This window comes from Temnothorax longispinosus, chromosome 4 (assembly GCF_030848805.1).
Source record: "Temnothorax longispinosus isolate EJ_2023e chromosome 4, Tlon_JGU_v1, whole genome shotgun sequence".
Lineage (NCBI taxonomy): Eukaryota > Metazoa > Arthropoda > Insecta > Hymenoptera > Formicidae > Temnothorax > Temnothorax longispinosus.
The window spans coordinates 22,488,177-22,515,108 of NC_092361.1; the positions used below are offsets into that span (position 1 = coordinate 22,488,177).

Below are 26,932 nucleotides of genomic sequence, written 5' to 3' on the forward strand. Positions count from 1 at the left end.
TCCAACAGATCTAAAAGAAAAGTCTTTTGAAATAACATTGTAATCTCGCACAAAATTTTATGCAAAAATGATATCAAATTGAAATTTGTTTAAGAAATAAGTTTATGTTTCAACAAATCTAAATATATTTGATTTTTCAAACAAATCTCAATGTAATTAAGTAAATGATTGCTTAAGTGATATTTTATTGATATAGTTATATTTAGAGAGTTATAAAAATTACGAAAAAATATTGTTTAAATTAATTTTATAAGAATTATTGTAATTATTGCAATATTATTAAGCAATATTTTGAAGACAAATCTTATTAAAATTTTTATTGCAATACAAATAATTGTTGATCTGATCTTGAATCCATTAGACGTCAGGTTTCGTAATATCGATGATCTCTCGATCTTGAAGTACGACGATTGAAGGTTTCCACGGGTCGGGGACACCTAACAATTTGCGATCCATCGCGCATGCGCACGCCCTGGTCCTGTCTACCCACAACGGATTCTGGCGAGTAGCGCAGCAAGTGTATGTAACCAGTCCTGGACGGACGGTCAATCTGGTGTCTTGTGAACCGCTCGCTCGGTCAGGATTGATCGGTTGGATTCGACGCGTGAGCAAAGTCGCCGGGAAGAAAACGAGACGGAGGAAAAAAGTGATCTAACCGGTGTGCAAATTTTGGATTACCCTTTTCTCGCGAGGTAAGAATGGCCACATTTTATAACATCTTTTCAGACTTCTCTGATTAGAAATAGGATCTAAATTCGTTTTGTTTTATTTAATGTATTACATTTAATGTATTTAATATATTTCATTTATTTAATGTATTACGGATAGGTAAATATATCGATTCTGTGTTAAAAGTATTTGTCGAATTGCACGAAAATTTATGTAAATGTATAATAAATTTTTAAACATTTTTAAATTGATAGCATACAGATGCCTTAATTGTTTTAAATTAAATATCGTAAAAAATTTTTAAATTAAATATCGTAAAAAATTAAAATCAGAAGAGCATTTAAATTAATAATAAAAATTATTTAAACAATCTGGACGTGAACAAATAAAGGATAATACATGGTGTAAATAAATTAAATATAATTTACTAATTGCCAGCCGGCAAATTAGCGGCGTCAGAATCGCCAATTAACATTAATTATCTTAGCATAGAAGTGCCTTTGCAATTATGTTTCTGTTTGTATTGAATTACTATTAGTGCACTACCCGCCGCGCTATCGGTCCCATGTAGCAATTAATCTTCCGTCACTGAAAATGCCTCCAGTGCCTTTGAATGACTGCAAACAGCGACCGTCATTATGCCGCACATGTCATTGGTTAACACGCCATGATTCCTGATGTTACCAGGTTAAAAAAAGTTCCCTTCAACTCGATGATCGTTTGGAAATTTTCATTCTGACTCGTTATAACGCTCTTAGAATACTTAGTAGAAAATGATTTCTTTCTGAAACTGTGTTACATGTTGTACAAAACTTTTATTAAATTTTCATATGTGGGACATGTCATTTTTAAAATTAATTAAAATTAAGTAATTTTATAACTCTAATCTTATATTAGAAGTGAAGATGATTGAAGATATTTCTACGTTTATCTATGAATGTTAAATGCAATGTGTGTGTATATGTGGCGGAAACTTTATTAAAAATTATTTTCTGCAACGTCAAATTTAAAAATTATAACATACAAAGTCTTTACATACACTTTAAGTTTCCACATATTTATTGTGAACTGTATATAAAATATTTTATTACTTCATTAAAGTTAAAATATAATTCTGCAAAATAAGCATATTATTTTAATAGGACGTATAAGGAAATCCGATTTTATTTTATAAGAGTTTTCCATAAAATTTAAATTTTTAAATCACGCGACAATTTCATATGGAGCAGTTTTTGACACTAATTACATATCCGCAATCGACTGGAACTTGTCTCTTCAAGCATACGTAATACGGTGAGCAGATGATTGGAGATAGGCGGAAGGTCAAATCCCACTTTCCGTCTCCGCGGATCTCTCAGCCATGTTAGGTGCGTTTTAAAGACCACTCAGAATAAATACCAATATGCATAATTCATGCGTCACTACGAATGCTACAACGTTCATTAAGAGCTTCGTAAGCGATGAATTATACATAAGAATAACATTCAAGAATAAATGGGAATTCTTTGACACAGTGCAATATTTTAACACAGTTGTAAATTATCTCATTTTCATTAACGTGATGTTTAATTAAGGAAAACCGACAAGAGCGAATTGTTGAGATAAAACAAAATCGTAACTCTTGAAATTGTTTCTTGTTTTCAATCTACTGTTTTTCTGATTTATCTCTATCGGCTGCGCTGTTTGGCAGGCGGCATATTTTTACACGAAATTGACTTGTAAAAAAATAAATAAGACAGATTTGTACAACTAAAATGAGGAAAAAATGGGGACGAAAGTAGATATAAAAATAGGCGTAAAGCCAAAAACATATTGGCTCATAGCTCATAAAGCTTCTTACCGTTAGGTTGACGCGCCAAAAATACAACCGTATATTTTTTGTCACGTTTGTTTTACGATGTTAGCAAAACAATAAATTTTAGAAATTTTAATTTTATAATATTGCAAAATTTTGTTTAAAGTCGGAACTCCGTTGAGATAAAATTTCCGTAGAAAATTATTCAATTAAAATATGAAATTATATACTCTCATGTTTTTATACGTTTAAATCATTACGGAGCTGGTTAAATCATACGCAGCTGCTGAAAACAGTTAATGGCAATCACGTGCAATTTCATCTTGGCACTATGCAGACGCCAAAATTCACGGTTCGTTTGTGCACGTTTGCGAAACAGCATTAACAAGCAATCGTCAAAATGCCATTAAAAATGTACTATTCACGTAAAATGCGCCGACAGAAAATCTGTTAGTCGGGGTGTAAATAACGGCATAAAGGTGGATAGGTTATATTTAAACTGGTTAAACAAAGAACGGGGAATGGCGGCGGACGAAGAAGGAGATGAGAAAGAGAGATGAGATGAGATGAGATTCCGGGCGCCAGTTGGCTGGACCGTTGCCACCCACGTGATGTCAAATGTCATCTTTAAATTTGTATGAGATTGGATTATATATTTTTTTCTTATCTTTCATACACGTGTACACGCGTAACGTTGATCGATGTAATTTATTGATATCCCGACAAATTGCCGAAAAAGATAGTACTATTTTTAATATTTTTTTCAAATTTGTTGAACATCTTTTTACAACAAAAAATTAAAGATTAAAAAAAGACATAATCAGTAATTTGAGTAATTACATCTTATACCTCGTTTTTTAGGTTTATTTGAAAATAAAGATTTAAGGTTCAAAATTTAAAAAAATTATATTGTATTTAGCGAACTATATAATCATGACTTTATTATTTCTGTCAACCTCCATATAGTTGACAAGAAAATTCGATATTATCTAAACTCATATGTTTACGTGTTGCATTAATCAGACTTGCCAAGACAAACTTGAAACTTTTGTACTCTTTCTTTTTCATGAATGATTATACTTGTACAAAACACCAAGACTTCAGACACGCGAGAACTTCTCTTTGAATCGTGAACTTAATAATCATTCACGCACGTAATCAGCAGTAACATCACGTTTCAATTACATTCGAATTACCGAGTCTACATAATACGGTGTAAGAATTTAAATCAATAGTTTCAATATCGAGTACTGTAAGATGAAAAGAAACTTTTTAGCATGACAAAAATTGTAAAATTAATTATTAAAATAAAAAATTAACTCTTCATGGAATAATCTTAAATTTGACAGCACCCATGAAAAGTATCGTAATATTGTTATCAATATCGATTTCATAAATATTTCATAAATGTTCTCGGCACAAATATTAGCGAAAAACATTTTATAAATATTTCCAAAATTCAATGAATATCTAATAGGAGAAACTTATTCTATAAGAGGTTTGTGATATTCGTGTTTATAGTCGTTTGCGCAATTGTGTTGTGAATGCAAATACAGGGGACTTTCTCCCGTTGACACAGTTGTAATTCTGTATCGTTTATATGTTTTCACTATTCCACGTACGTTCAATAAAATCGGCACTATATAATCGGTGTGATGCCGCAATTAATAGTACCAGACATCAGATATCGTTGTGTAAGATGTATTTGTGTGTAATACGAATACGACATTTGGATGTAATACGTAGAACAGTAGCGTTCGTACCGCAGCATTACAGAAACGTTGCGACGTATCAATATACCAGCAGTAGTAACGACGTAACATAATCACGCAGTTGCAACACGATCTCTTATAGTGTTTAGAATAGTAATGCACTTCTTTGTACTCTAGTTCCTTTCTTCTCCGAGTGATTCTTATTTGTTCTGCAGGAATGGAGAAATCATTCTTTAAAATAAAATATTGTTAACATATTGATACATAATCGCACGTTAAATTTTGAATTTTGATAATCTTGACTGTTGCAAATATGTAAATCACTTTGTTCGAAAGTATTTCGCTATTTTACAATCGAATTTCGCCTCTTCGAGACAAAAATACATATGATCTCGTAACCTTCCGACATTATTTGTTTTATTTACAAATTGTATACATCTGTGAAAAGCTCTCGCCGTGAAATAGAGCATATGAGTCACGGATTTGTTCTCGCTCGTAACGCGCTTTAAAATACTTCTTATATCGATGCCAGCACAATCAATCTAATTTCGTCGAATTGGCCAGCAAGATAAATCTTTCTACTACAGCTTTTATACTTATTAGCTCTATTTTATAATTTATTTTAGTTTCTCTTCTTGCTTGATCAATTGAATTTTATCGCACTGATTTTGGAAATCATGTTCGTTTATAATCCGATGAAGTAGTTCGACGTAATACAGAAGAGAATTAAAATTACTGCGATATTCGTTATACGTTATAAAATACTCACGTTAACGAAAGCGATAACATTTAATCTTTCAATCTTTGGATTTTATATTAACATGATCTATAGGGTAGAATATCGCATTTCTGTCAATAAAAAGAAGCATATCAAATTTTTTGATAGATCGCATTGTGGGTTAACAGCGATATAAGGTAGTGTAAATGATTTTTTTTATGTTTCTCCTCTCACTGCACGCAAGCTCTTTATATTTAAACGAGATGAAAGTGATTGCGCAAGAATCGCGATCAGTAACGCGCAGGTGCATTTTGCAAGCTGAAATTATTACTCTACCACCCGATGGCCAAGAATACATTTGCGTGCGTGCAAATTAGATTCACAATTAAAAAGATGGGCAAATAAAACATCGCGACTGGCGGGATGAAAGCTCTATATCTATCGGATCTTAAACGCTAACTCGAGCAGAGTCACGATTATGTAGCCTTCTTGGAATTAAACGAATCGCAGTCATCGTCGTTTCGATTGACACGATAGCCTTGGAGGGCACGATACAATGTCACTGACGATGACCGGCTAACTGTCTGCTTAAAGCAGTTACATCGTCCGTTATCAGTGGCGTAACGTTGCGGTTGACAAATGTACGATCACACGAAAAGCATTTAGAATTCCAATTTAGGATTCTGATTGTATTGTTTAAAAACTGCATTTATTTTATCATTCTATGGAGTATTATCCGCCCTTCACGTATATTTTGCAAACATGGTACAGCCATTATTATCACGATAAATTAACTTTATCATACGATTTCTTTTTCTATCGAGCAACTCCGTCACATTTTAATTACGCCACTGCAACCGATACTGCTTATTCGAGCTGATCAAGTAGTTACGTGTGCTCTATATTAAACGGGAATGACGCGGTGTGCTTTGAAGTCAACTTATAACGCCGTCTGAAAACGAAATTGTGCGATAAAATCCGAGTATGAATGGTCTCGTTATCGTCTTTTTTGCTCTTGAATTCTTTCACAAATTTATCTACTGTAATTACGCGTATTATTTATAAACATTATGTCACACACATCACTAACAGTGATATATTATAACAAATCACCAAAATTACAAAATATATAACAAAAATATAATTTTTTGTACACTAATCATTACAATGTTAATGTGTACAAGTTTTATATGTATATATATATGTAGATATATGACACATATACATATATTAATAATGCATCCACTTTGTTAATACTCAAAATAGTTTATATGTTGTCGTCATTGTTGATACGTCTGTCTTTCCTGGGAGTAAACTGTCTTTAATGGTAATCTTGATAATACGAGTGCAGTGTCATTAAGAACTCGTATATCACAATCAAGGCGATATTCGACTCGCGAAGGCATGCACAATACTGTAATTGACCTTGATCTGCATTTAACTGACCTTGGACCAATTCGCCCAAATTCGCCTTTAATATAAGAGGCGCCTGCTATTACCAAATTTGGATCGCAACTTTTTCTTTCTTCTTGTATTACGATTGATTACCAGAATTACTTGCGCAATAGTCGCTAGAATACGCATTCCAGAAACGGTCCCGACTAACACTGTGCGTTTCGAGGTTTTGGAGGAGATCATATATGAATGCGTACCTCTTTAGCTGCCGATTCTTGGAAGGCCTCCTTGGCCCCCTGGCCTCATTCGCATTGGTGCCTCCACCGGAATAAGTATGAGACCATTTCCGCCGATTTAGTTCGCAGAAACTGATCTCATCCCTTTATCTGGTCTCGTATATTTTGAACGGATCAGTTTTCACAGAATATTATCGCTTTAACATGTTCATAACGCGAACATTTCGTAATGTGCGTGAAATGTAAAATAAAATTTAAGTCTATGCATATTTTTCTCGAAAAAATTTTGTCAAATCGCCAACGGTACGTTGAGAAACCTGCTTTTACGACTAAGGTAAAAATCGTGCATGCGCGACGGAAATCAGGAACCTACACCCACTCGGGCCTAAAACTGGCCGGCCTGGTCACGGTTGTTGCGCGAGTCTTGTAAACCGGCTTCGAGTGGTGCGAAAGTTTCTGCGAAAGTCCATAGCTCTCTACAGAGATCCGAATCCTCTAATATCAATTCTATTTATAACTTCACACTTCTATAAGTAGCGCGTTGCAGCAAGAAATATCTTATCCAATCCATGCTGCCGGCGCGGCGCGTCGTTCCAGTTACTCGACATGTTCCAGAGATCTTGTTATACCTAAATATTCATAATGAGACAGATTAATGATAGGTTACAATAAAATTAATTGAGACGCCAATCAACGCCTTCCTCGTTATCCGTTATAGATTTCGTGAGGCAGGGCTTAAGAGGAACACAATGTCAGCAGCCGTGAGGGAGCGAACGTCGACGCACACCAGCAGAAAGATTGTGAGTCATGGCGGTCCTATATCTGGCCACAGAGACGGAGCAGCCACGGCCAGCAGCCTCGAAAACAACTTGGGTAAACCTTTAAATGTGCCACCAGAGGTGTAACTCTATCCATCCGTTGTTCATTTCCGCTCCTCTCTTTTTCTGTCGAACGAGTCCGCGATCATTTTACTCACAATGTTTTCATAGCAAATTTTAGGGACTAAATTAGTTACGCGCGCGACGCGAACAATTTATCAAACTTTTGATGATGTAATTATCTTGAGTTCTCCTCTCCACTGCTGATTGATAGTGATACTTTTGAAACAAAATTTATGTAATGCGTTTAAAATTGTATCTAAAGTGATATAAAAGACTAATGTTAGATGTGATTTTAACATTTTAATTAAGGTCGATCGTAATCGTTTAGATACTCGGACTCATTTCCTCACTTCCATTCTTCGTTAAAACACCGATAACGTGTTAAATTGATTTATTCGGCTCTTTCAGACGCACTTCTCGAGGATCTGCAGACGAGTGTCTCGAGAAGTGCTACTCCTAGCCGAGACAGAACACTCTTGCCCCAAGTCGAGTATAGGGTAGCTGCCAACCCTACCAGAGTGATCTCGGAGGGCAGGTGAGAGAACAACAAAGTTATACGATAAATCCGTAATGGGGTGCATCACTTACGCAATTAGTGTCCTTTCAAATGTAAAAATACATTATAATAAATATTCGGATTTAAAATTATTTTCCAGACCCATGTCTCCGTCTCGTTCGAGAGTGACTGCCACTGAAAAATTCGTTAGTACCGGTCCAACTGGAACGACAAGCGGTATCCCGGGCCTGGAACATCTGGACGCGGAGCTGCAAGATGTGAGTTCTTAAACTGAAATGACACACGCGTTATTAGAATATCGTAAGCTAAATTCGATATTGTTTATTCGATACATTGGAAAGTATAATATCAAGGCCCATATTAATTTGAAAACAATTCTGGACTTATACAGTTCTAGAGAGAAATCTTATTGCACGAATAAGTCTCTTTTTTTAAAAGTTTTATAGTTTTACAAGGTTTTTTATTCTTGTCATTTAGTATCATTTAATATCACATTACTCTACTTTGCAAATAAATAAATACACATTTACAATTAATTAAAGATCATATAAAAAGAAACATAAAAACCAAATCTAAAGTGTGAATTATAGTTTCCTTATTATTGCTGGGGTGAAGAATGGATAATAGCCCAGGGATAAAATCTAGGAACACAGGAAAGAACGATAATCACGCATCGGATGAAATCACGTCGACGTCGACGGTCCTGGTTCTTAAACAAAAAAACGAATGCGTTGCGTGATTAATGCATGCAAGAAACTAGTTTCGCATGCCGCCATGCTCATGCGCCCTTGCCGAGCTCGCTGGATGTGCTGTTGAACAGAAAACGACTATTTCGATCATCTGATGTTAATTGAGTGAAGCTACTTAACAGCACATAAAAATTCTTAGTACTTGTAATAACCGAGCCAAAAGCACGAATTCGACAACACGAACTATATTATTTAACTAATATACAATTTTCTCAAGATTCTCGAGTCAGAAAGAAATTAAAATATTTAATTTTAATCAATTTAATCAATTTAAAGATTTATTTATGTATTTTTTATATCTCGAACAAAAACATAAAATTAGATATTTGTAGCCAATCTGCATACAGTTTAGCTATTTCAAAGTCGTAAATAAATAAAATATTTTTATTCCAAGAAATAAATATAAGAATTAATATTATTCATTGCAGTAAAACGTAGATCAATAGAAAATCGATTAGCATCAGTAAATCGTACCGCGTGTTCATTTATCAGCAACATTAATCAACGACATTATTATTAACAGCGGATCTACAACACCCGCCGTACTATATAAATCAGGCGCAATAGATTGTTAGACGCAAAGTGTATGAAATCACTTCCACGTTAACGTTCGCCGAGCTTTATGCGTCCCGCTGGACGCTGCGGCTCCAATTATACGCCACGCAGATTGCATCGTTCATGCATTTGCCCCCGGGTTGCAAATGCCAGTGCATCTAGCGAATGTTCAATCCTGCCTCTCGCTACATTAGACGCCGTGAGGAATAAGCTAGATCACTTTTATATTTGAAATCGCCATGTCCCCTAGAATCGATCTGGTATTGAGCAAAAATAGATTGTCGGTCGTGTAATTGCATTGTAATAGTCGCCCGCTCAGCTGTCTAATTTGAAGCCAAATTATGATCGCTCGATGACTGTAATTACGCCACTCCCTGCTTTCGTATTTATCCATTGACCTTTAGCCTTCACGCAAAGTTTCGAAGAATGCTTTAATAAATGAGGTGGAGAATAATAGAGAAAAATTAAACGGCAAAATGTTAATACTTTTAGATTTTTCTTTTTATAATTAATATAAAAATTAAAATCTGTCCTCCTCTTTTCTATTAATTTTCTGATATATACACGACGGTATCTTTTACGATTTAAATGCACGATGTGGCGTGACTCTTCACTTTCTAAAATACTTGCGAATAACGAAACATTCCTCGTACGTTCTCATGATTTTGGCCCTGGTCTTCTGACCAGATAAGAGAGAAAATGGAGAAATGCGTTAAAACGTTCTGCTCGGTAATGATGTTCGAGACAGCTACGTAATTGTAGTAATAATATTACCATTTTACGCGATATACTGAACATTAGACGCATCACGGCGAGGCACAGAATCAGTCTTGCGTGTAACGGGGGCCCCGAGGTAGGTAATTGCAGCGTTCGCTAGTCGTATGGCTTGTAATCCGACGTTCAATGAAAATAAATTGGTTTGCTCTTACACTCCTTGCACACCAGCCGGATACATGTTCAAACTAATGGGCTTCGAGATCTTTAAGCGACACTGTCTATCATCATCTGAAACGGTATAGAATGTAACGAAATAATCTTTAAAATTTCCGTATGTCTTATTTGCATATTCTTGCAGTTCGTGAAATCATGTGCTAAAGTCATGTATTAAAGATCATACGCAAAGTAGCTCACGATGCGCGTGCATATATTCAGATAAAAAATAGAGAATTATAATTTATTTAAGATCGAAATAAATTGAATTTATTCTATATACGTAATATTCTGGTAACTCCACTGCACAGCTGCATTTTGCAGTTGAAACAATCCTCGACCGTGAGTTGCTCCGCGGAATTCAGATGTTGTTACCGATCCGCCCATACGTTTTACACGTGGGACAGTCGTAATCAGAGTCTTATAAGGAGAGTCCGGCGCTGACGCTGCCCACGCATTACTCGCACTAATTTGTTACGATCGGATCGTTGCTATAAAAACGGATGACCTGAATGCCTATGCACACAGATGCGAGATTCTGCATTCGTGACGTTCATCTTCTTGCGCTTTCAGGTCCAACCCGGTCAAACTAAAACGGTAGCCTACAAGCAAGTGTCGTACCACTACAACAAGGATTTGGACGGGAAACCAGGTGAGAAAAATCCACGTTTTTTAATTAAATTATACACACGACGCGAGTAATTTAACAAATAAAATATAATTATGTAATATTGCTGAGTATTGTGCTGTACGTAGCTATAGAGCATCCCGTAGAGTTTAGCGTACTGTTGCTGTAGCAAAGCGGATTCTTATCGGATTCCTTGAATTATCCGAGACAAGTAACACCGCGGAGTCGCGGTGAATAGCTCGCGAACGTGAAACGATCAAGGAAGGTAGGGGAGCCGGTTGCTCGTGTCACGCCTTTTAAGGCGCGCAACGGCCTTGCTGGTTTACGGTTAATTGATAATGAAAAAATCGGGTGGATCGAATTTGAGCGTTATTCGCATCTTCAGCGCGATTCTAGCTCCTACACGGCGCGAAGAATATTATAATCGCGAAATATAAGCGCGATATCACGTCGCGCTCATATTTCAGTTATCGTTGCTTTCGAAAGAAAGCAAACAGAGACTGAAGTTCTGAAAAGTCGCTTCTCGTATTTTCATAAAATTTTTAGTAAAGATATTCCCAAATATACACGTGTGGAAGAATTCTTAACACAAATAAAAACTTTAATAAAAGCGATGTTGAAATAATGGGCGAATGTTTAAATTGTTTAAATTGGAGGGTATCTCAGAAATTTGGTATTTTTATACAAACATATTTTCGCCTCATTACATAAGCGAAGCGATCATCCATCACCTCGTACTTTTCGTGCAAAATACAAATATTACCTACGTTTCTCCATCATTAAATTTTATTTGCGCCAAAAATCTTTTCAAATACATTCGTTTGCGTAAATTTTTGAGCATCTTCGTTGAATATTATGGAAATCGAAGAGGTGGGAGACCTTCTCGAAACTTTATTCATCTCCGCTGGAAAGAAGAATGTTGGGAGCAAGAAGGTCTTCCCTGTATCTCTGTATTTGGCAGAGACGGCACGGTCGTAGCTCATGTTCTTTGCGGTCATGCATAACACACAAGCGTAGCCATATTAGGACCGCTTATGGCAGAAGGCTGACCCGATTTCTTCGTGTCTCCGCTGCTCTCCCGAAAGAAAGAACGAAAGGTAAGAGAGAAAGACCGCGGGGGAGGTGTAGAGCTAGTAGAGGATAGACTCAAGTTACATACTGGAAGGACAAGGACGACTGTTGGTGAGAATATCCGTTGCGACCAGAGATATTCCTACCAGCCAATAAAATCTACTATTGGAGTAGTTAACGTTATGACTCTCATAAGATCCAAACAACAATGTAAATCACTGCAACTTATTGGCACTTTATTATTTCGTGCACTTTGTAAATTGACATTAATTTACGAATTTTGATTACTCTGTTATTTTAAACTTATTATCGCGGTTTTGACAATCACAATGATAACGTACTCGTTGATTTATTGTTCCAGATTCATGGGCCATATCAGAAAGCAAACAGCCTCTCACTGGCGCGCCCTTGATGTAAGTACACAATTCTGCTTCTCGTAAGATCCAAAATACCTTCGTTTTCTGAATGGATGCCAAGCGACTCGGTCAAGTAACATATATTTTAAAATAGAAATAAACTTATACATTTCTCAATTGCATGTAATTTACGTGAAAGAAATTTATTGCAGACGATGCAAATGATTCGTCTACTATTTTAGTAGTTAAGTAACCGCTACAGTACTGTACTTAACTACTTATATTTTTATAGCTACCAAAATTTCGAAATATAAATGTAAAATAAATTAATATGTATAAATGTAAAAAGTGTGTAGTATGCAGTACAAATGTAAAAAAAATCAATATTTACAGGGACGACATCCATGAAAGAACTTATGAGGAGACTAAAAGTTCAGCGAGTCCATATTCATATCAAAGTCCAGAACCAATTATTAAAAAATCAGTTGTCAATAGAGAATTGGTGAGTACAAAATTATACCATTACGAATATTTTCAAACATCGATTCGTCGATGTTTTTAAGTAATATTAAATAAAACGGACAATTAGCATTAATATAATTATATTTATCAGGTCTATGGTGACAGCTCGTCTCGTTCGAAACAAACTTCCCCTTTACCAGGAACTCAGAGAGATGTCAAGTTCGTTCACGAAACCAGTACGTAATTTATATAAAATTACAACTATTTTCTAAATTTTGACATTCAAAGTAAACGAACGATTTTTCCTAAGATTATCAAACTGAACCACGACCGACTCAAAGCACGCAAGAATACATCGAGTATACCGTACCGGTCTCGTCAAGTCCATCGATACCGATCAATCTGGCACCCGGTCCCAACACAAAAGTGACCACCACCATCAAGACGTACACCTACGAACTACCGGGATCGCCGGAGACGTATCTACCAGGTGGCAACGTGCCAGGGAGTGTCGTGCTGCCCGGTGATCAAACGATCACGTACACCCTACCAAGAACCAGCGGAACCACCACTACAGACAAGATGGTCACCTATCAGACCGTGACGGATGTACCGGGACATCCTGGTACGCCGATCAGATATTCGCCGACCGATGTTACTGAGAAGTCGAAAATCATGCACAAGGAGGCGAAATTCTATCGCGAGGAGCACCATGGCCAACCGACACAGCCTTCCTATTATCGCAGCGCTCCGCCGACGAACTTGGAGACCAAGACCACCGTGAGCGAGAAGTATTACCATGTCGACGGTAATTTTCCTAATGGTCACGGACCGGGTGATCGTCCGGACTATTCTACGAGTATATATCAAAATCAACCGCCTGCCGTAAGCGAAACGCACACCAGAACCGTTAATCGATTCGAAGAATATAGATCTGGTAGATCACCGTCCAGCGGACGTTATCCCGACAAACCAGACACTCCGACCAGGATTTACAAATTCTCGAATACTACGACGACAGTACCGCCGAACAAGAACGCCGACGACCACGAGGTTCTCCTGCCGAGACCGTTTCCAACTGGTACTCAAGTGTATCCCGCTAAGCCAATTACCAATGGCGAAGGCCCACCGACGAAACTGGAGGACCTCATGGCTTCGTTCTCTGATTCTGAGGTAAAGTAATTGATACTATATTAATTATATTATTTGCATGATAAAAGTTCTATGTATGTATTTTATTTGTTCAGCGAGAGGTATTGGACGATATAGAGAGGCAAGAGCGTAAGAGCAAAAAGGAATCATCGGCTACGAAGAAAAAAGAAGTTGATTTTGTCCCGCATACACCACCAAAAGTCAAAAGCAAGAATGTTGCTGGGCCGCCAGTCTATTATCCTCCTGGTTCGGCGGAATTCACCAAGAAAGAAGAATCCGGCGCAGCCATGTCACAAGCTAGCGTAAGTCATTATATGACTTTATGTGGCAAATATTTAATGTATTATATGATCCTAAATTCGCGATATTTTATTATTTGATCTTCTTATTCATTATTTTTTTCAGGGAGGGTGGGAAAAGGCTAGCGGAAAATACGAGTACGAGGCTTCTAGCAAAAGTAAAAGCAAAAGTAGCAAAGGAGGTGCCGTTGTCCCAGTATGTCTCCCGTTATGCTGCGCGTTGCCATGCGTCATTATGTAACTTATTATTATATTAACAAATTAATGAAGCACATGACATACACACACGCGATATACATTTGTTATCATAATATAATTGAAAGGAATTAGAGAAGTTAATGCAAAAATATGTGTAGTCTTACAATTAGAGCAGAGTTTTATAAATTTCATAATTTTTCCTTGCCAATATAAGGTTCGTTCACTTGACTTGCACGTTACGCTTTTTCTTCTTTCTTTCTCTTTCTCTCTTTACTTACGTTTGTTTATTCCCAATAACTCTCAATGTGAATAAACGAACGCAGGCTTTAAGTCATTATCTATTTCACTTTAACTACAAAAATATGACTTAAAAAAGCAGTTCGTATGTGTTAATATTTAATATATATGATACGTTATGTAATAAGCGAGTAATCAAAACAAATCGTGCTGTTACATGACAGTGAACATCGTTAATGCGTTATGTTAACATATTTAGAAATATAGCAGCAATATTTCGGGAAGCTATTTATTTTATTTTTATTATTACAAGTATTATTTTTCTCAGTGGAAAATTTTTAAAAATTTTTTAATGTACTGCAGTATAACATTTGTTATAATGGAATGTAGATATAATACGAAATGTTATATCTTATAGTGCCTTCTGTACATTTTTCACGTTTAATATTACATATTTAAAGAAAATAAATAATAAAATTAATTAATAGCACATAATAAAGTATTTTATTATGTGCTATTAATTTAATAAATTAAAATTTTATTAATGCGTAAATATTTTTTTGTATTTTTATTCACATTGCCTGCTGCAATGAATATCTTTCATGCGAAAAACGTAAATTATACACTATAGCATTGGCAATTAATTATCTAAATCAAACTGTAAAATATTCTTATTTTTCAAAACAGTAAAATTCCTTACACTCTTAACAAATAAATTTCGTCATTTTATATACAACATACATTAAACTTTAAATTATCTATAAATTATTTCTTAAAAAACTGATTTGCTAAAAATAAAAAAATAAAGTGAATAAATCAAATATTGTAACAAGTAGGATAAATAAATTTTAATTAACTATACTACCGTGAATTATGGTGCTATAATAATTTTAGTACATAAGAAAGAACCATGTGAAATGGAAAATATCACTGCAAGAACTATCATGCACACACCATTGTACATGGCTATAAATATTATCTGTAATTATATGTAAAAATTGTCAAATCATGACATATAACATTGCGTTGCATATGTATCAACGTATGGTAATAATAGGTTGTATTTTAATAAATTTACTGTCGTTTCTAAACAATAATTTTCCATACATGCGCTTCGTCCACATATACATTTATTTTCCAGAAAAAATTTCTTTTAATAAAAATAAACTGCATATACTATAGCCACGCAAAATATAGTATCCTGAAAAATAACATTCAATTAAGTCAGAAAGAACATAAAAATAAGATATCTGGACATTGTACGAATGTACGAGTAAGTCGAACTAAAAGATTTATCTCTTTCTTACATTAATAAAACTATCATAGGCATATGTATCAGCTTCTGCATCCCAAATACATCTTGTACCCATTTTTACACCAGCACCATGTTGCTGTCCCAAAACCACGTTAACAATATATTTGTATCTCTTAAACTGTAAGTCTGTAAATATATCAAAAAGGTTGTCAAATAAATATTCATACAGAACTTCAAGTATAATAATTAATATAAAATTAAATTGTACATGCACATATAAAAAAGATAAGCATTACCTTTGATTTTTATTTTAATAATATCCGATATATCTTTAGTCCATTGAGCAGCTGCCTGGGCATCATATGATTTCGTAGCGAGCTGATCAAACAGCACATCATGTATTACCTCCTTTGCACTTAGAGGCTTAAACCTATGTTAAAGGCATAAAAATTTAGACTCTAACAAAATGCTATGAACTATGTTAATTATACCATCAGTTTCACTAAGTTCTGTTAATTACTAAAGAATAAATTAATCTTATAATTCTCTGTCACGCAAACTATACTATTCGTGAACACAAGATAAATCGACGTGCGTACTTTTCGTGAAGATGTGGTCGAATTTGATAAACCGGTTGCTGAGCTGTCTCCTCATCATCCTCGAGAGTTTCCAAATTCACGTGTTTCTTTTCTTCCTCCTCCTGTGCTATGTCCACTGCTTCTTGCACCGGGTTGACCGGGTTATGTCTCACAGAATGTTGCGTTCGCTTCGCCTCTGCCATTTATGATATTGGATAATTTCCCGTCAGATCGTCTCACTATCCCACTGATCGTGGGCATATTCCAAGTTGTTTATCTACAATGGCAATTGGCAACCAGTGGCAACAATATCACATGACAAAACATAACCAATAAAGATCCAGCATGCCTATACATTTTGCTATAGTATGTACACGTTAAGCTAGGTCAGGTCGATGAGGGAAAAGGAGGCAAACATCGGACAATTTTTATCCTTTACTAATCTTCGATTTGACATGGGAATGTATGGAAGTATGGAACAAACAACTGAACATATAGATAATAATATTTAATATTTCCTGTGAAAACATTGCTACATATAAAGCATGAGGAGGTGTAGTGCTTGTAGTTACTGAAAGACACCTGACGAGCAATAAATATTTTTTCATAAAAATAAATGAAATATTCCAATCTATAATTAGAATTTGATACATAAATGCTAATACATTTAATTTAATATAACAAACATATTATATGGACACTTAAAACATATAATATAGTATAATATACGTAGATACGATTTACATTATATGAATTTTAAATAATTCTCCTTGTTACACATTTTGTGCGTATATTTAATTTATTAAAATCCAGACAAGTCCGTGGTAGAAGGGAAGAATGAACGCAGTAGTTGGCCTCGTTCTTTGTCTATGTACAAAGTCTTCCGTTTTACCATTATTTCATGTTCAAGAGTGCCTCTTGCCTTGACCAATTCCGCCTGAGATTCCTCAGCGCGTTTTAATTCTGCCAACATAGCGGAAGTATGTTCGCCAAGTGATTTTACTTCTTCAACAAGACTAAATAAAATAAAAATGTTTTTGTTAATAATCTCTTTTTGTTATCAATGCTATTTTGTTAGATAACTATTTCCTCTTTATTCAAGGACTTACCCAAATTGAGGTATATCTCGACAACTTTCAACATTGCGTCGATTCAATCTATTATCTAATCTTGTTTGTGCTAATTTCATAGCATTGTTTAATCCCTTCGTTGAATCCCGAAGTTCCTCAATCAGCTTTTCCGTATTTGCTAGTTCATGCAAGCACTAAAAAATAAAAATGTTTCTTCCGTTATATTTCACATAATCTTTTGCGTGTCCTGTTTATTGTTGCGTTCACAGATCCTTACGCGAAGTAATTCCTTTTCTAGTTGCTGAAGGCAATCTTGCGTGAGTTTCACGTTTTCTGCAAGTGCAATGTCGACGCGAGTCGCTTGATCGCGTAGATCTTTAATGGACTTAGCGTATATATCGTTCAAAGTGGATCTTAATTTTATTGATCTTTGTTTAGCAGTCTCGCCAGCGGTTAATACTTCTCGCGTGAAGTGATCGTAGCTTGTAGGAGTTGATTGACTAAAAAAAAAGAGAAAAATATCGATTATATAAACTGATTGCAGCAGAAATTGAACGCTGAAAGCAGCAAAGTTGTATTATCTCGAAACAGCAAAAAATAAAGCAACTTCACGGATACGTTTATTAATCGTTACTATTAATTACCATTGCACCGTTTCTTAAATTTGAATTTTAAATTTAAAAAACGAGAGGTTTAAATTTTTCTATTTGTGACGTTCTTTCGTCAGCCTAGCACATAGAAAATAAATGCAAACTCACTCGGCTGGAAATCTCGTAGCTCCAGCTTTCCATAATAAAAGCGGAGAATCGTTAGACAAATTCACACATACGGAGTCTAGATTGTAGGCATGAATTTTGTCAGACCAATCATTCTCCGCCCGCGCTTTCGCGGACTTCAGTTCGACCATCTGCATCTCGATCTGCTCGCGGGTTCTGTTTAGCAAATCTCGTATCTCGGAACAAAGCGCTATTTCCTGGAAACGTAACGCGAATTAAGACGCGAGGAGACGGCATTTCGACGAATTAAATCCGAGATTCAACCTTCGTGAGTTGCTCTTCGACGTTATCGCGAACGAGATCAGAGTCCAAGCGAAAGGAGCGTAATTGCAGAAAATCGCTCGCGATTGATACAGGGATGGTCAATATCGATAAAGACCGCTGTACACGACGATGCTCGGCCTCTAACAATTCCATCTCTTCCGCAATGGTAGCGATCATATGTTCTAATTCCGCCTTCCAACGATACACCACATTAGCCCGTGTCTTCAAATGTTCCGTCGTTTCCGTTTGCACCTTGTCGGCTGCCGCATACGCTTGATCCACACATTGTTTCGCAGCACTGGCCGTAACTCTATTTATGATAATAAATATAGTAAGTACTCAACTTTTAGGAAAAGTTACGGAATACAATCCTCCACTAATGGATCTTCGAATCAAATTCTAAATGCAATTTTTAATAATCGCAGATTATATTGAATCACGTACTGGGAATCGCGAATTTTCTCATTCGATTGCTGAAAGATACTCAAATTGTGCGCGCGCCATTCGCTCGGTCCGTAGCGAGTGATGGAATATTGATCTGCGACTGGTCTCAAACCCGTTATTCCACCCTCGCGAGAACAGGTTACTCTGCCCGTAGCCCATGGACCGAGAGGTCCCATTGTGTGTTCCGGCTTTGACGGATATTCATCCTCGGGCTGAGGTAAATAAAGCGGAGGTTTCTCGACGTTGTCCCCGCAGCCACATTCGTGCTCCATCGCAAGGCACGGTTCTGTCTTCTAGTTCGAAATTTATCATATGAGATGAAAACAGTAGATTGTGTACGTGTGTATATGTGTGTAATAAAATAATGAATAAATATAATTTTTTTCGCAACTTTACACGCCGTCCAGCATTCGCTTTCTATATATATATACATACATTGGTTCTTTTAAGAATAGCCAATTTATACTGCATATATTAATGATACATTATTACGGTCATGTCAGTCATGTGTATCGGTATGTGTATAATTTATGTAAATAGTGACCCCTTACAGATAGAACTTACCTCAGTTTGTTGTTGCGAAATGTGATGCGGGCTATCAGCAGAATAATCATGTTCGTTCGGAATATCCAACATTTCGTAGGATAATCGAAAAAGCGAAGTAGTTAATGTACGTGACGTATTTTACTGATATTTTAAAGAGGTATACTGAACATAGGATACAGTTGAATTGTACATTTAGGCGCAGTAGAATTTCTGTGAATTTAAGCTGTCGTCCGTAAACACGCCTGCTAAACCGGACTTATCGATTTAATACGCACAGCTGAACGAATCGCATCATTCTTCTAAAGAAGGGGTGATGTTTTTAACCTAGTCCGTTTCCTTCCTGTCAAAGAAAATTGATTAATTAAAAAATTTAAAATATATGCAAGTGACTAAGTTCAAGATATTACACATCTTTCTATAATATTAAAATGCGTTATCTCGTCATAAAGATGTTTACATATTTCTCCATTTATGCAATATGTTCTTTTAACATGGAATAATACGCGAAATGCATCCGATTAAATGTCTATTAAAAGATTATTATGCTACTCATGTAGGCATTTTTTTATGTAACTTATATGCGAAAATATTGATGACCCGGTGTTATCCTATCAAAGTTGGGGTACGCGCAAAGATGCCCTATGTAAAAATCTGTTTGCCAATACTCAGATTACCAAGTCGGACAGTCTTACATTATTTGATAAGAAATTTCTTGATAAATTCGAACTGATAAAGTTGAATTATATAATTAAACTCGAAAGGATATATCTAGAGAAATGTGATTTAATAAATCAGCAACTGTTACATGACTAAACAGCAGAAAATTTGAAAAAGAACTATATACACACTATTCCCAAAATAGATCAAGAACTACTATACTTAGCGAAGTTTCGGGAGGAAACAGAATACGTATTCTGCTACCGAGAAATAACTGTGCATTGCATTATTTTTAATACATTGATTCACACAATTTAATTATTATGTCATGTTGTAGAACAATATATAAAGAATTGTAAAATAACAAAGAAATATCTTTTTTAGGATTAGAAAAAATGGCTCCAACTAATTGCAAGTAAAGTATGTAGAAACATGAGAAGATAATAATAAAAAAAAACACAGACATTGCATTAGTGATGTCGTTTGTTATATTTGCATAATATATTAACAATATTAATTATATTAATATTTCAAGTTTTGCGTTTATTACATTAATATTAATATTATAGGACGTATCAATATAATATTTTCTTTTAATTTCCTTTTCAGTAAATTGTAAAGATTTGAAAAAGATACAGAAACGGATACAGATACGGTTAGCGTTGAGTTGATATTTATAAGCAATCTTATCACGTGCCGGAAATAATCTCTCTGCATGGTAGCGACGTAGTCTCTATAAACACGCTGCTCAAGCACTTAGCCGTGGGACTTACCGGTCGACTGTTGTCAAGTGTAGACATCACCGAGAAGAAAATGGCAAAGCAAGTCCAAATTAAATATACCCAAGTAAGTTAATATCTCGCATTGTTTCATTTATGCGCAACGACTCATTGTTTTTTAATTAAATATATAGATTCAAACTAAATCACAAATATTTGATCGCAAAGATTTACTTATAGAAAAATGCTTGAGTTAGAAACTACACAAAGGAACTTTTCAAGTGTTGTTTAAAGAATATATCAACTTTTATTTGAAATAGTCAAAAACATGAATTTAAATAATTTTAGTGAGTTGAGAATGGGATAAATCTAGAACGTTTTGATTTGACTTTATCAGTATTTCAACTACTTATCAAGACTTTTTAAATCAGCAAGCTATTTGTATTTCATTATTAATAATATCAAATACTTTTTATAGCTATTCATTGACAATGAATTTGTGGATGCTGTGAGTGGTCGTAAATTTCCCACAATAAATCCTACCAATGGTAAAGTCATCGCTGAAATCTCCGAAGGAGATAAGGTAAAAGACATCATATCAATTATATCACGTAGAACATAAGAATTGCACAGAAAAGAACACAGAAAATAAAATTGACAGACAACTATAGATCGGGATCCAATAAATCTCCATACTATTATTTCAGTTGTAAACCTTTGATTACAAGATAGCTAATATTTAAAATTATTTGCTTTAAATCGATTTAAGATTAATAAAGGCGAAGAATTTAAGACTTAGATGAATATTAAACTGAATAAAAAAATTACGTGACTTAATTGGCGTAGCTCGAAAGATTCAACTGTATGCACAACAGAGTTAAAGATGGTTTTCGATTTTGACACAGGTGATTTGCTTTTCTTTAACTGTGCTGCAAGATGAGTATCAAAGTGTTATCTTATCATATTATTTGTATTTTGCTATCTACTTCGCGTTTTTACATCTACAAGAAATAATATTTACAGATGTCTACATGTATACGTCTATTATATGCACAGATATTTACAGATCCTCCTTTTCTTCTTTCTTTTTCAATGTATATGTATATTTCACAACTTTATATGTATAAAAATGGTTACAATTTAATAAATATTTCAGGCTTTTTAAGGTTTAAATTCTTTTTTTAAACATGTAAAAATGTTAAATGTAATAGAAGATTGTAGAGAAATATAAAGTAATAATGACAGTAAGCTAATAGAAAAATTTTGCGCATTAGTTGCGTGTCACTATTAAATTTTCTTTCACCTAATACTTAGATGTTAAAAATTAGTAATATTAAAAATTGATTGGCTGTAATTTAATAGAATAAATTTCTTTTCAGGCTGATGTAGATAAAGCAGTGGAAGCTGCTAAACGGGCCTTTAATAGAAATTCGGAATGGCGTACGATGAATCCATATGTCCGTGGACAACTCATGCACAAGGTAAAATTTTATGTAAAATTTATGTAAAATTTTTATACTTAATGCAAACACTAACTGCATATTAAATGTAAGTCAATAAAATAGTTCGCAGATCTCGTTACACGCGATTTAGATTATATCGCTACTCTCGATACTCTTGATAATGGAAAAACGTATGCAAGTGCTGTTGAGGATATTCGATTTGGTATTGCTGTTCTTCGTTATTATGCAGGCTGGTGTGATAAGATACTTGGAACTACTATTCCGACAGGTATTTGTTTCAAAATGGATTGCTATTTAGGTATAGATAATTAGTTAGATAGTTACATACATACATACCGGTCAAAAGATAGCACACAAAAGACACGTATGCTATCTTCTTATTCGAGAGTGTATGTGGAGAGCATTACAGCATATTAATATATTTCATTAAATTTCGCGTATCAATTATTACTTTTTCACTGTGATAGATATAATATGAATTATAAATTTAGTAACAATAAGTAATTCTATTTATTATCTGACTAGGCGACACTAGCGTTACATTGACACGAAAAGAGCCAGTCGGCGTTGTAGGACAAATCATCCCTTGGAATTATCCGTTCGTAATGTTGGCTTGGAAATGGGGCCCTGCATTGGCTACTGGATGTACTTTGGTCTTGAAGCCAGCGGAGCAAACACCTTTGTCCGCGCTTTACGCAGCCGCCCTGGCTAAGGAGGCAGGATTTCCAGCCGGTGTCGTAAATGTCATTCCAGGTTACGGTCCAACTGCTGGCGCAGCTATTGCTGAACATCCAGAAATTCGTAAAGTTGCTTTTACCGGATCCACCGAGGTATTTATATTTTATACAATATGATTGTATTAATAAAAATGTATGTATCGATATAAATTAAGTTCCTTCTCTAGGTCGGACATGCCATAATGGTAGCTGCTGGTAAAAGTAATCTTAAGCGTGTCAGCCTTGAATTAGGTGGCAAGAGCCCGCTCGTTGTTTTCGACGATGTTGACGGTACGTTGTCGGAATAATTAGGTATTTCGATACACTTTGTTGGATAATTATATTTATATCACGTTGCCTATGTTTACAGTGAAAGAAGCTGCAAAAATTGCGTACAATGCGATATTTGCGAATCATGGGCAAAACTGTTGCGCGGGATCGCGAACATTTGTACATTCTAAGATATACGACGAATTCGTAAAGCATGCTAAACAGCTGGCGCTCGATAGAAAAGTGGGAGATCCATTTGATTCTAAAACCGATCAAGGCCCGCAGATCGATCAAGAGATGTTAGACAAGGTCCTGGGCTTAATCAATTCCGGCAAACAACAGGGCGCAGTTGTGGAAGCCGGTGGAAATCGCAAAGGTGACACCGGTTATTTTGTACAACCTACAGTCTTTTCAAATGTAACCGATGATATGAGGATTGCCAAAGAAGAAATTTTTGGTCCGGTTCAAACAATCCTGAAATTTGATACCATGAATGAAGTAATTGAACGTGCGAATCGCACTAACTATGGTCTTGCTGCTGGTGTAATTACCAAAGATATTAATAAAGCTTTAAAATTTGCCCAGGCCGTAGAAGCGGGTAGCGTTTGGTAAGTATACAAGAAATATGTGATAATACCTTGCTGTATGTACAGTTATGTATGTTTAACTTAATAATTTCCAGGGTAAACTTTTACGATGCTGTCGCACCCCAAACACCATTTGGCGGTTTCAAACAATCTGGCACAGGACGTGAATTGTAAGTGATAATTGATTAAACTGAACTGATTTAAATTCTGTGTTATAAAACTCGTATTTTTTTCAGGGGAGAAGAAGGCTTGAAAGAATATCTCGAGATCAAAACAGTCTCCATCAATGTCACGAAGGGAAATTAAAACACGAGTTATGCATGGATACATAAGCTCTTAATTTTCATTATACTTTTGTTGAAAATGTCTTAAATGAAACTTTTATAAAAGAATATTAAAGTGATATATGCAATGAGATATATTATTCATGATATTAAAGTTTGGGAAACCAATGTACATACATCTTCTTATTTCGCTCCTTTTCTACCGTAAAACATAGAAAAATCTATATATATTTGAGACATGTATATCTCAAAAATTAGGAGAATATATTTATATAACATAAGGTTGTAAAATGGATGAGAAACAAAATAATTGTATTTGAATTTTGTAAACGTAACACTTTTATTCTATTTAAATGTTAAAACCTTGCAGATTCTTATCTTGGTATAATGATAAATATTTTTTTTACCTTCATGTAATATGGTCTTAAAATTATCTACGTCGTACGAGTCGCGGGCTCAGTATAATCATCCGGAGGTATACCTAATTCCTCGTCTGTCCACTGGGATGGATCTGGATATGGGAACTCTCCCTGAATATAAAAAGAAATTGTTGCACTGACATGTCACAGATATTAGAAATATACGAGACAAATATTAAAAATTACGTGATACTCACGACAATGTGGCCAAAGTCGTGCCAGAAATGCCATAATACCCACCACCACATTATGCCTCCGAAAATTTCAGCTACGAACACCCATGTCTTGTCTTCTTGCGGGAAATCGCGATACATTCCATGACTAATATAAGAAAATAACGGAGTAAATTATAATAGGCACATAATGCTGCATATATTCTTTTCGTGTAAGATGCTTTCGCGTAACGAAATGCATTTGCATTGAACAATAGTGAAACATTGGAACATAACCTATAACGCAGAGTTACATAATAATTCTATTTACCCGTGAGACAGCCTAACGGAGCGCAGATTTGTCGCCGCGAATTTACTTGGGCTTCTTTTATAGGCGACTTTCAATAAATTCAATCCTCGTGAAATTATCATTATTACAAATAAATCGCCACTACCAAGCGACACTCACAAAACTGCGTGACGTTGACGTTGACGTTAATTGCACTCGCGCTCTCTCTCGCGCAGCGCAGTCCGCCGTCCGGCAGTCGGCGCAATGTCACGCATTCGATAGCTCGAGATTCTCGAGAGTCGAGAATCGCAACGTCGACACCGTCGACAGATGTCGCGTAGTCACGGGACTCACGGGACGTGCCTAGACGTGCCGAAAGCCAAGACGACCGTTGAAACGCGTTCAAACTGCTCCGCTGATTTTTCGCAGTTATTAGTCCAAAAAGTGAATCACAAGCGCGAAGATAACGACAAGATTATCGCGAGCGTTACCGTGAGGTGCCGGATGTCCGTCATAATGTTGAACATCATGCACAATCGCCGTCACGTCGCTACACCGACATCGTGATTTCGTATCGTGATCAGGTATTGGCAATTTGATTCTCTACGCGTCTCGAATCCATCGAAATCGTCCTCGTATTCGAATTGACTTTAACCGAGTACAAAAGGACAGTGAGAGCGGTATCGGGAATGCCGGAGAAAGTGTCGGGCGACCGTCATATTATGCGCAGATACGGTATATATATATCGCGTTGGTGAGAACTCTCGACAGTTTCGTCAAATAAATTCCGCGCGACCATAGTATCCGTACGTGTGAATTTTCCACAGGTATACGCGCGCGCGCACGCGAGTCAAACGTAGTAACGCAGTCTTCGTACGCATCATAAAACGTAAATTTTATTATATGCATAGTAATTAATCGAAAAACTTTCTTTTTCATATATTTTATGTAACTTTTAGATCGAAATATGCAATAATATAGCTAGCCATGATTAAATCGTGGTGTTAATATATTATGACTGCAACAGTTATAAAAATCTCATTCGCTCATGCTTCTATATTTCAGATTTATATGTGTAATTCTATGTTTCCTATATTTGAGAGAATCAATTCTAACAAGACGGCTTTTACTAAATTATTTTACGGCAATTACAAGAATAATTATTTTGATTCGGAAGCCCTTTTGAGGTGCGCGTCTAATAAAAATATTGTGTTATTGTTTAAAAATAAATCCTTTCCGCGGAAAATTCAGAAAGTGATCGTCTCGTAATAAAATACATCGCATATACATCAACTGTTACAACACAAGGGAAGCTTTCCAGCAAGCGGACAAATCGCCACAAGTGTCGTTTTGTCTTTGTTACTCATTACTAAAAAAAGAAAGATAGAATGACGTTTGTGTCGACTTGTGTCGCTTGCTGGAAAGCTCCCATTGTATCCACGATGCACTTTTATGTAGGTATCATAAAGTCGCATATTTTTTCTGTTCGAATACATCGAAAGTACAATAGGTTCGTGATTATCTCGCCAGCTGTGAATTTATGTTATTTTACAAAAAACATTATACGTCATTTTATTACTTAGATTTCTTTCTCTTTATTATATCTTTTACCTTTTATAATATTTGAATAGCGTTGAGAGTATATGCGATGCGCTTTGCGCATTGATGAAACGTTATAAAAGCCGTAATATATTCCAAATTTTAATTAAATCAAATATTTATATTTTCTAAAGCTTTTAGATTAATATCATAACTATGATAAATAAAAATCTTTTACCAATTATTTATGTAAAAGTATTAAGTAAGATATTGGCCAAACGTAATAATGTAAGTTTTCGAATATTATTTTGCGTTATTATTTGATTATTATTTGTTACAGATTT

General features: G+C 35.4%; 5 protein-coding genes and 1 long non-coding RNA gene across 8 annotated transcripts; 2 read left to right on the forward strand and 4 right to left on the reverse strand.

Annotated features, from left to right (window-relative positions):
* Positions 1-515: 515 nt before the first annotated feature.
* LOC139810900 (uncharacterized) lies at positions 516-16,046 on the forward strand. 2 transcript variants are annotated; one of them, XM_071774796.1, is made up of 11 exons: positions 516-692; positions 7,244-7,398; positions 7,815-7,941; positions 8,063-8,180; positions 10,731-10,809; positions 12,218-12,269; positions 12,606-12,714; positions 12,826-12,910; positions 12,985-13,847; positions 13,922-14,128; positions 14,232-16,046. In XM_071774796.1, exons 2-11 carry the CDS (start codon positions 7,275-7,277, stop codon positions 14,364-14,366), a joined length of 1,899 nt encoding a protein of 632 aa, XP_071630897.1. In that variant the 5' UTR covers positions 516-692; positions 7,244-7,274; the 3' UTR covers positions 14,367-16,046. The 2 variants fall into 2 exon arrangements, with proteins under 2 accessions (XP_071630897.1, XP_071630898.1); XM_071774797.1 differs by lacking the exons at positions 516-692; positions 7,244-7,398; positions 7,815-7,941 and adding an exon at positions 8,514-8,623.
* LOC139810906 (uncharacterized) lies at positions 11,474-12,223 on the reverse strand. Its single transcript, XR_011731513.1, has 2 exons — positions 11,945-12,223; positions 11,474-11,855 (listed from the first exon to the last, which is right to left on the reverse strand). It is a non-coding gene; the product is annotated as an uncharacterized lncRNA (long non-coding RNA).
* On the reverse strand, positions 15,674-16,735 carry LOC139810904 (dynein light chain Tctex-type protein 2B). The gene is made up of 4 exons (XM_071774801.1): positions 16,415-16,735; positions 16,112-16,245; positions 15,868-16,001; positions 15,674-15,761 (listed from the first exon to the last, which is right to left on the reverse strand). The coding sequence occupies exons 1-4, from the start codon at positions 16,594-16,596 to the stop codon at positions 15,714-15,716; spliced, it is 498 nt and encodes a 165-aa protein (XP_071630902.1). The 5' UTR covers positions 16,597-16,735; the 3' UTR covers positions 15,674-15,713.
* Positions 16,736-16,834: 99 nt separating this feature from the next.
* Tektin-a (Tektin A) lies at positions 16,835-20,528 on the reverse strand. The gene is made up of 7 exons (XM_071774798.1): positions 19,512-20,528; positions 18,948-19,240; positions 18,504-18,813; positions 18,222-18,436; positions 17,741-17,963; positions 17,503-17,657; positions 16,835-17,409 (listed from the first exon to the last, which is right to left on the reverse strand). Exons 1-7 carry the CDS (start codon positions 19,581-19,583, stop codon positions 17,196-17,198), a joined length of 1,482 nt encoding a protein of 493 aa, XP_071630899.1. The 5' UTR covers positions 19,584-20,528; the 3' UTR covers positions 16,835-17,195.
* On the forward strand, positions 19,075-24,357 carry LOC139810902 (aldehyde dehydrogenase 1A1). Of its 2 annotated transcripts, none has more exons than XM_071774800.1 (11): positions 19,075-19,164; positions 20,535-20,570; positions 20,760-20,996; positions 21,348-21,452; positions 22,249-22,350; positions 22,435-22,600; positions 22,858-23,162; positions 23,237-23,339; positions 23,419-23,926; positions 24,001-24,075; positions 24,142-24,357. In XM_071774800.1, the coding sequence occupies exons 3-11, from the start codon at positions 20,964-20,966 to the stop codon at positions 24,209-24,211; spliced, it is 1,467 nt and encodes a 488-aa protein (XP_071630901.1). In that variant the 5' UTR covers positions 19,075-19,164; positions 20,535-20,570; positions 20,760-20,963; the 3' UTR covers positions 24,212-24,357. The 2 variants fall into 2 exon arrangements, with proteins under 2 accessions (XP_071630901.1, XP_071630900.1); XM_071774799.1 differs by having other exon boundaries at positions 19,137-19,282.
* On the reverse strand, positions 22,723-25,298 carry Ndufb2 (NADH dehydrogenase (ubiquinone) 1 beta subcomplex, 2, 8kDa). Its single transcript, XM_071774802.1, has 4 exons — positions 25,092-25,298; positions 24,806-24,929; positions 24,597-24,719; positions 22,723-23,115 (listed from the first exon to the last, which is right to left on the reverse strand). Exons 1-3 carry the CDS (start codon positions 25,190-25,192, stop codon positions 24,624-24,626), a joined length of 321 nt encoding a protein of 106 aa, XP_071630903.1. The 5' UTR covers positions 25,193-25,298; the 3' UTR covers positions 22,723-23,115; positions 24,597-24,623.
* Positions 25,299-26,932: the final 1,634 nt, after the last annotated feature.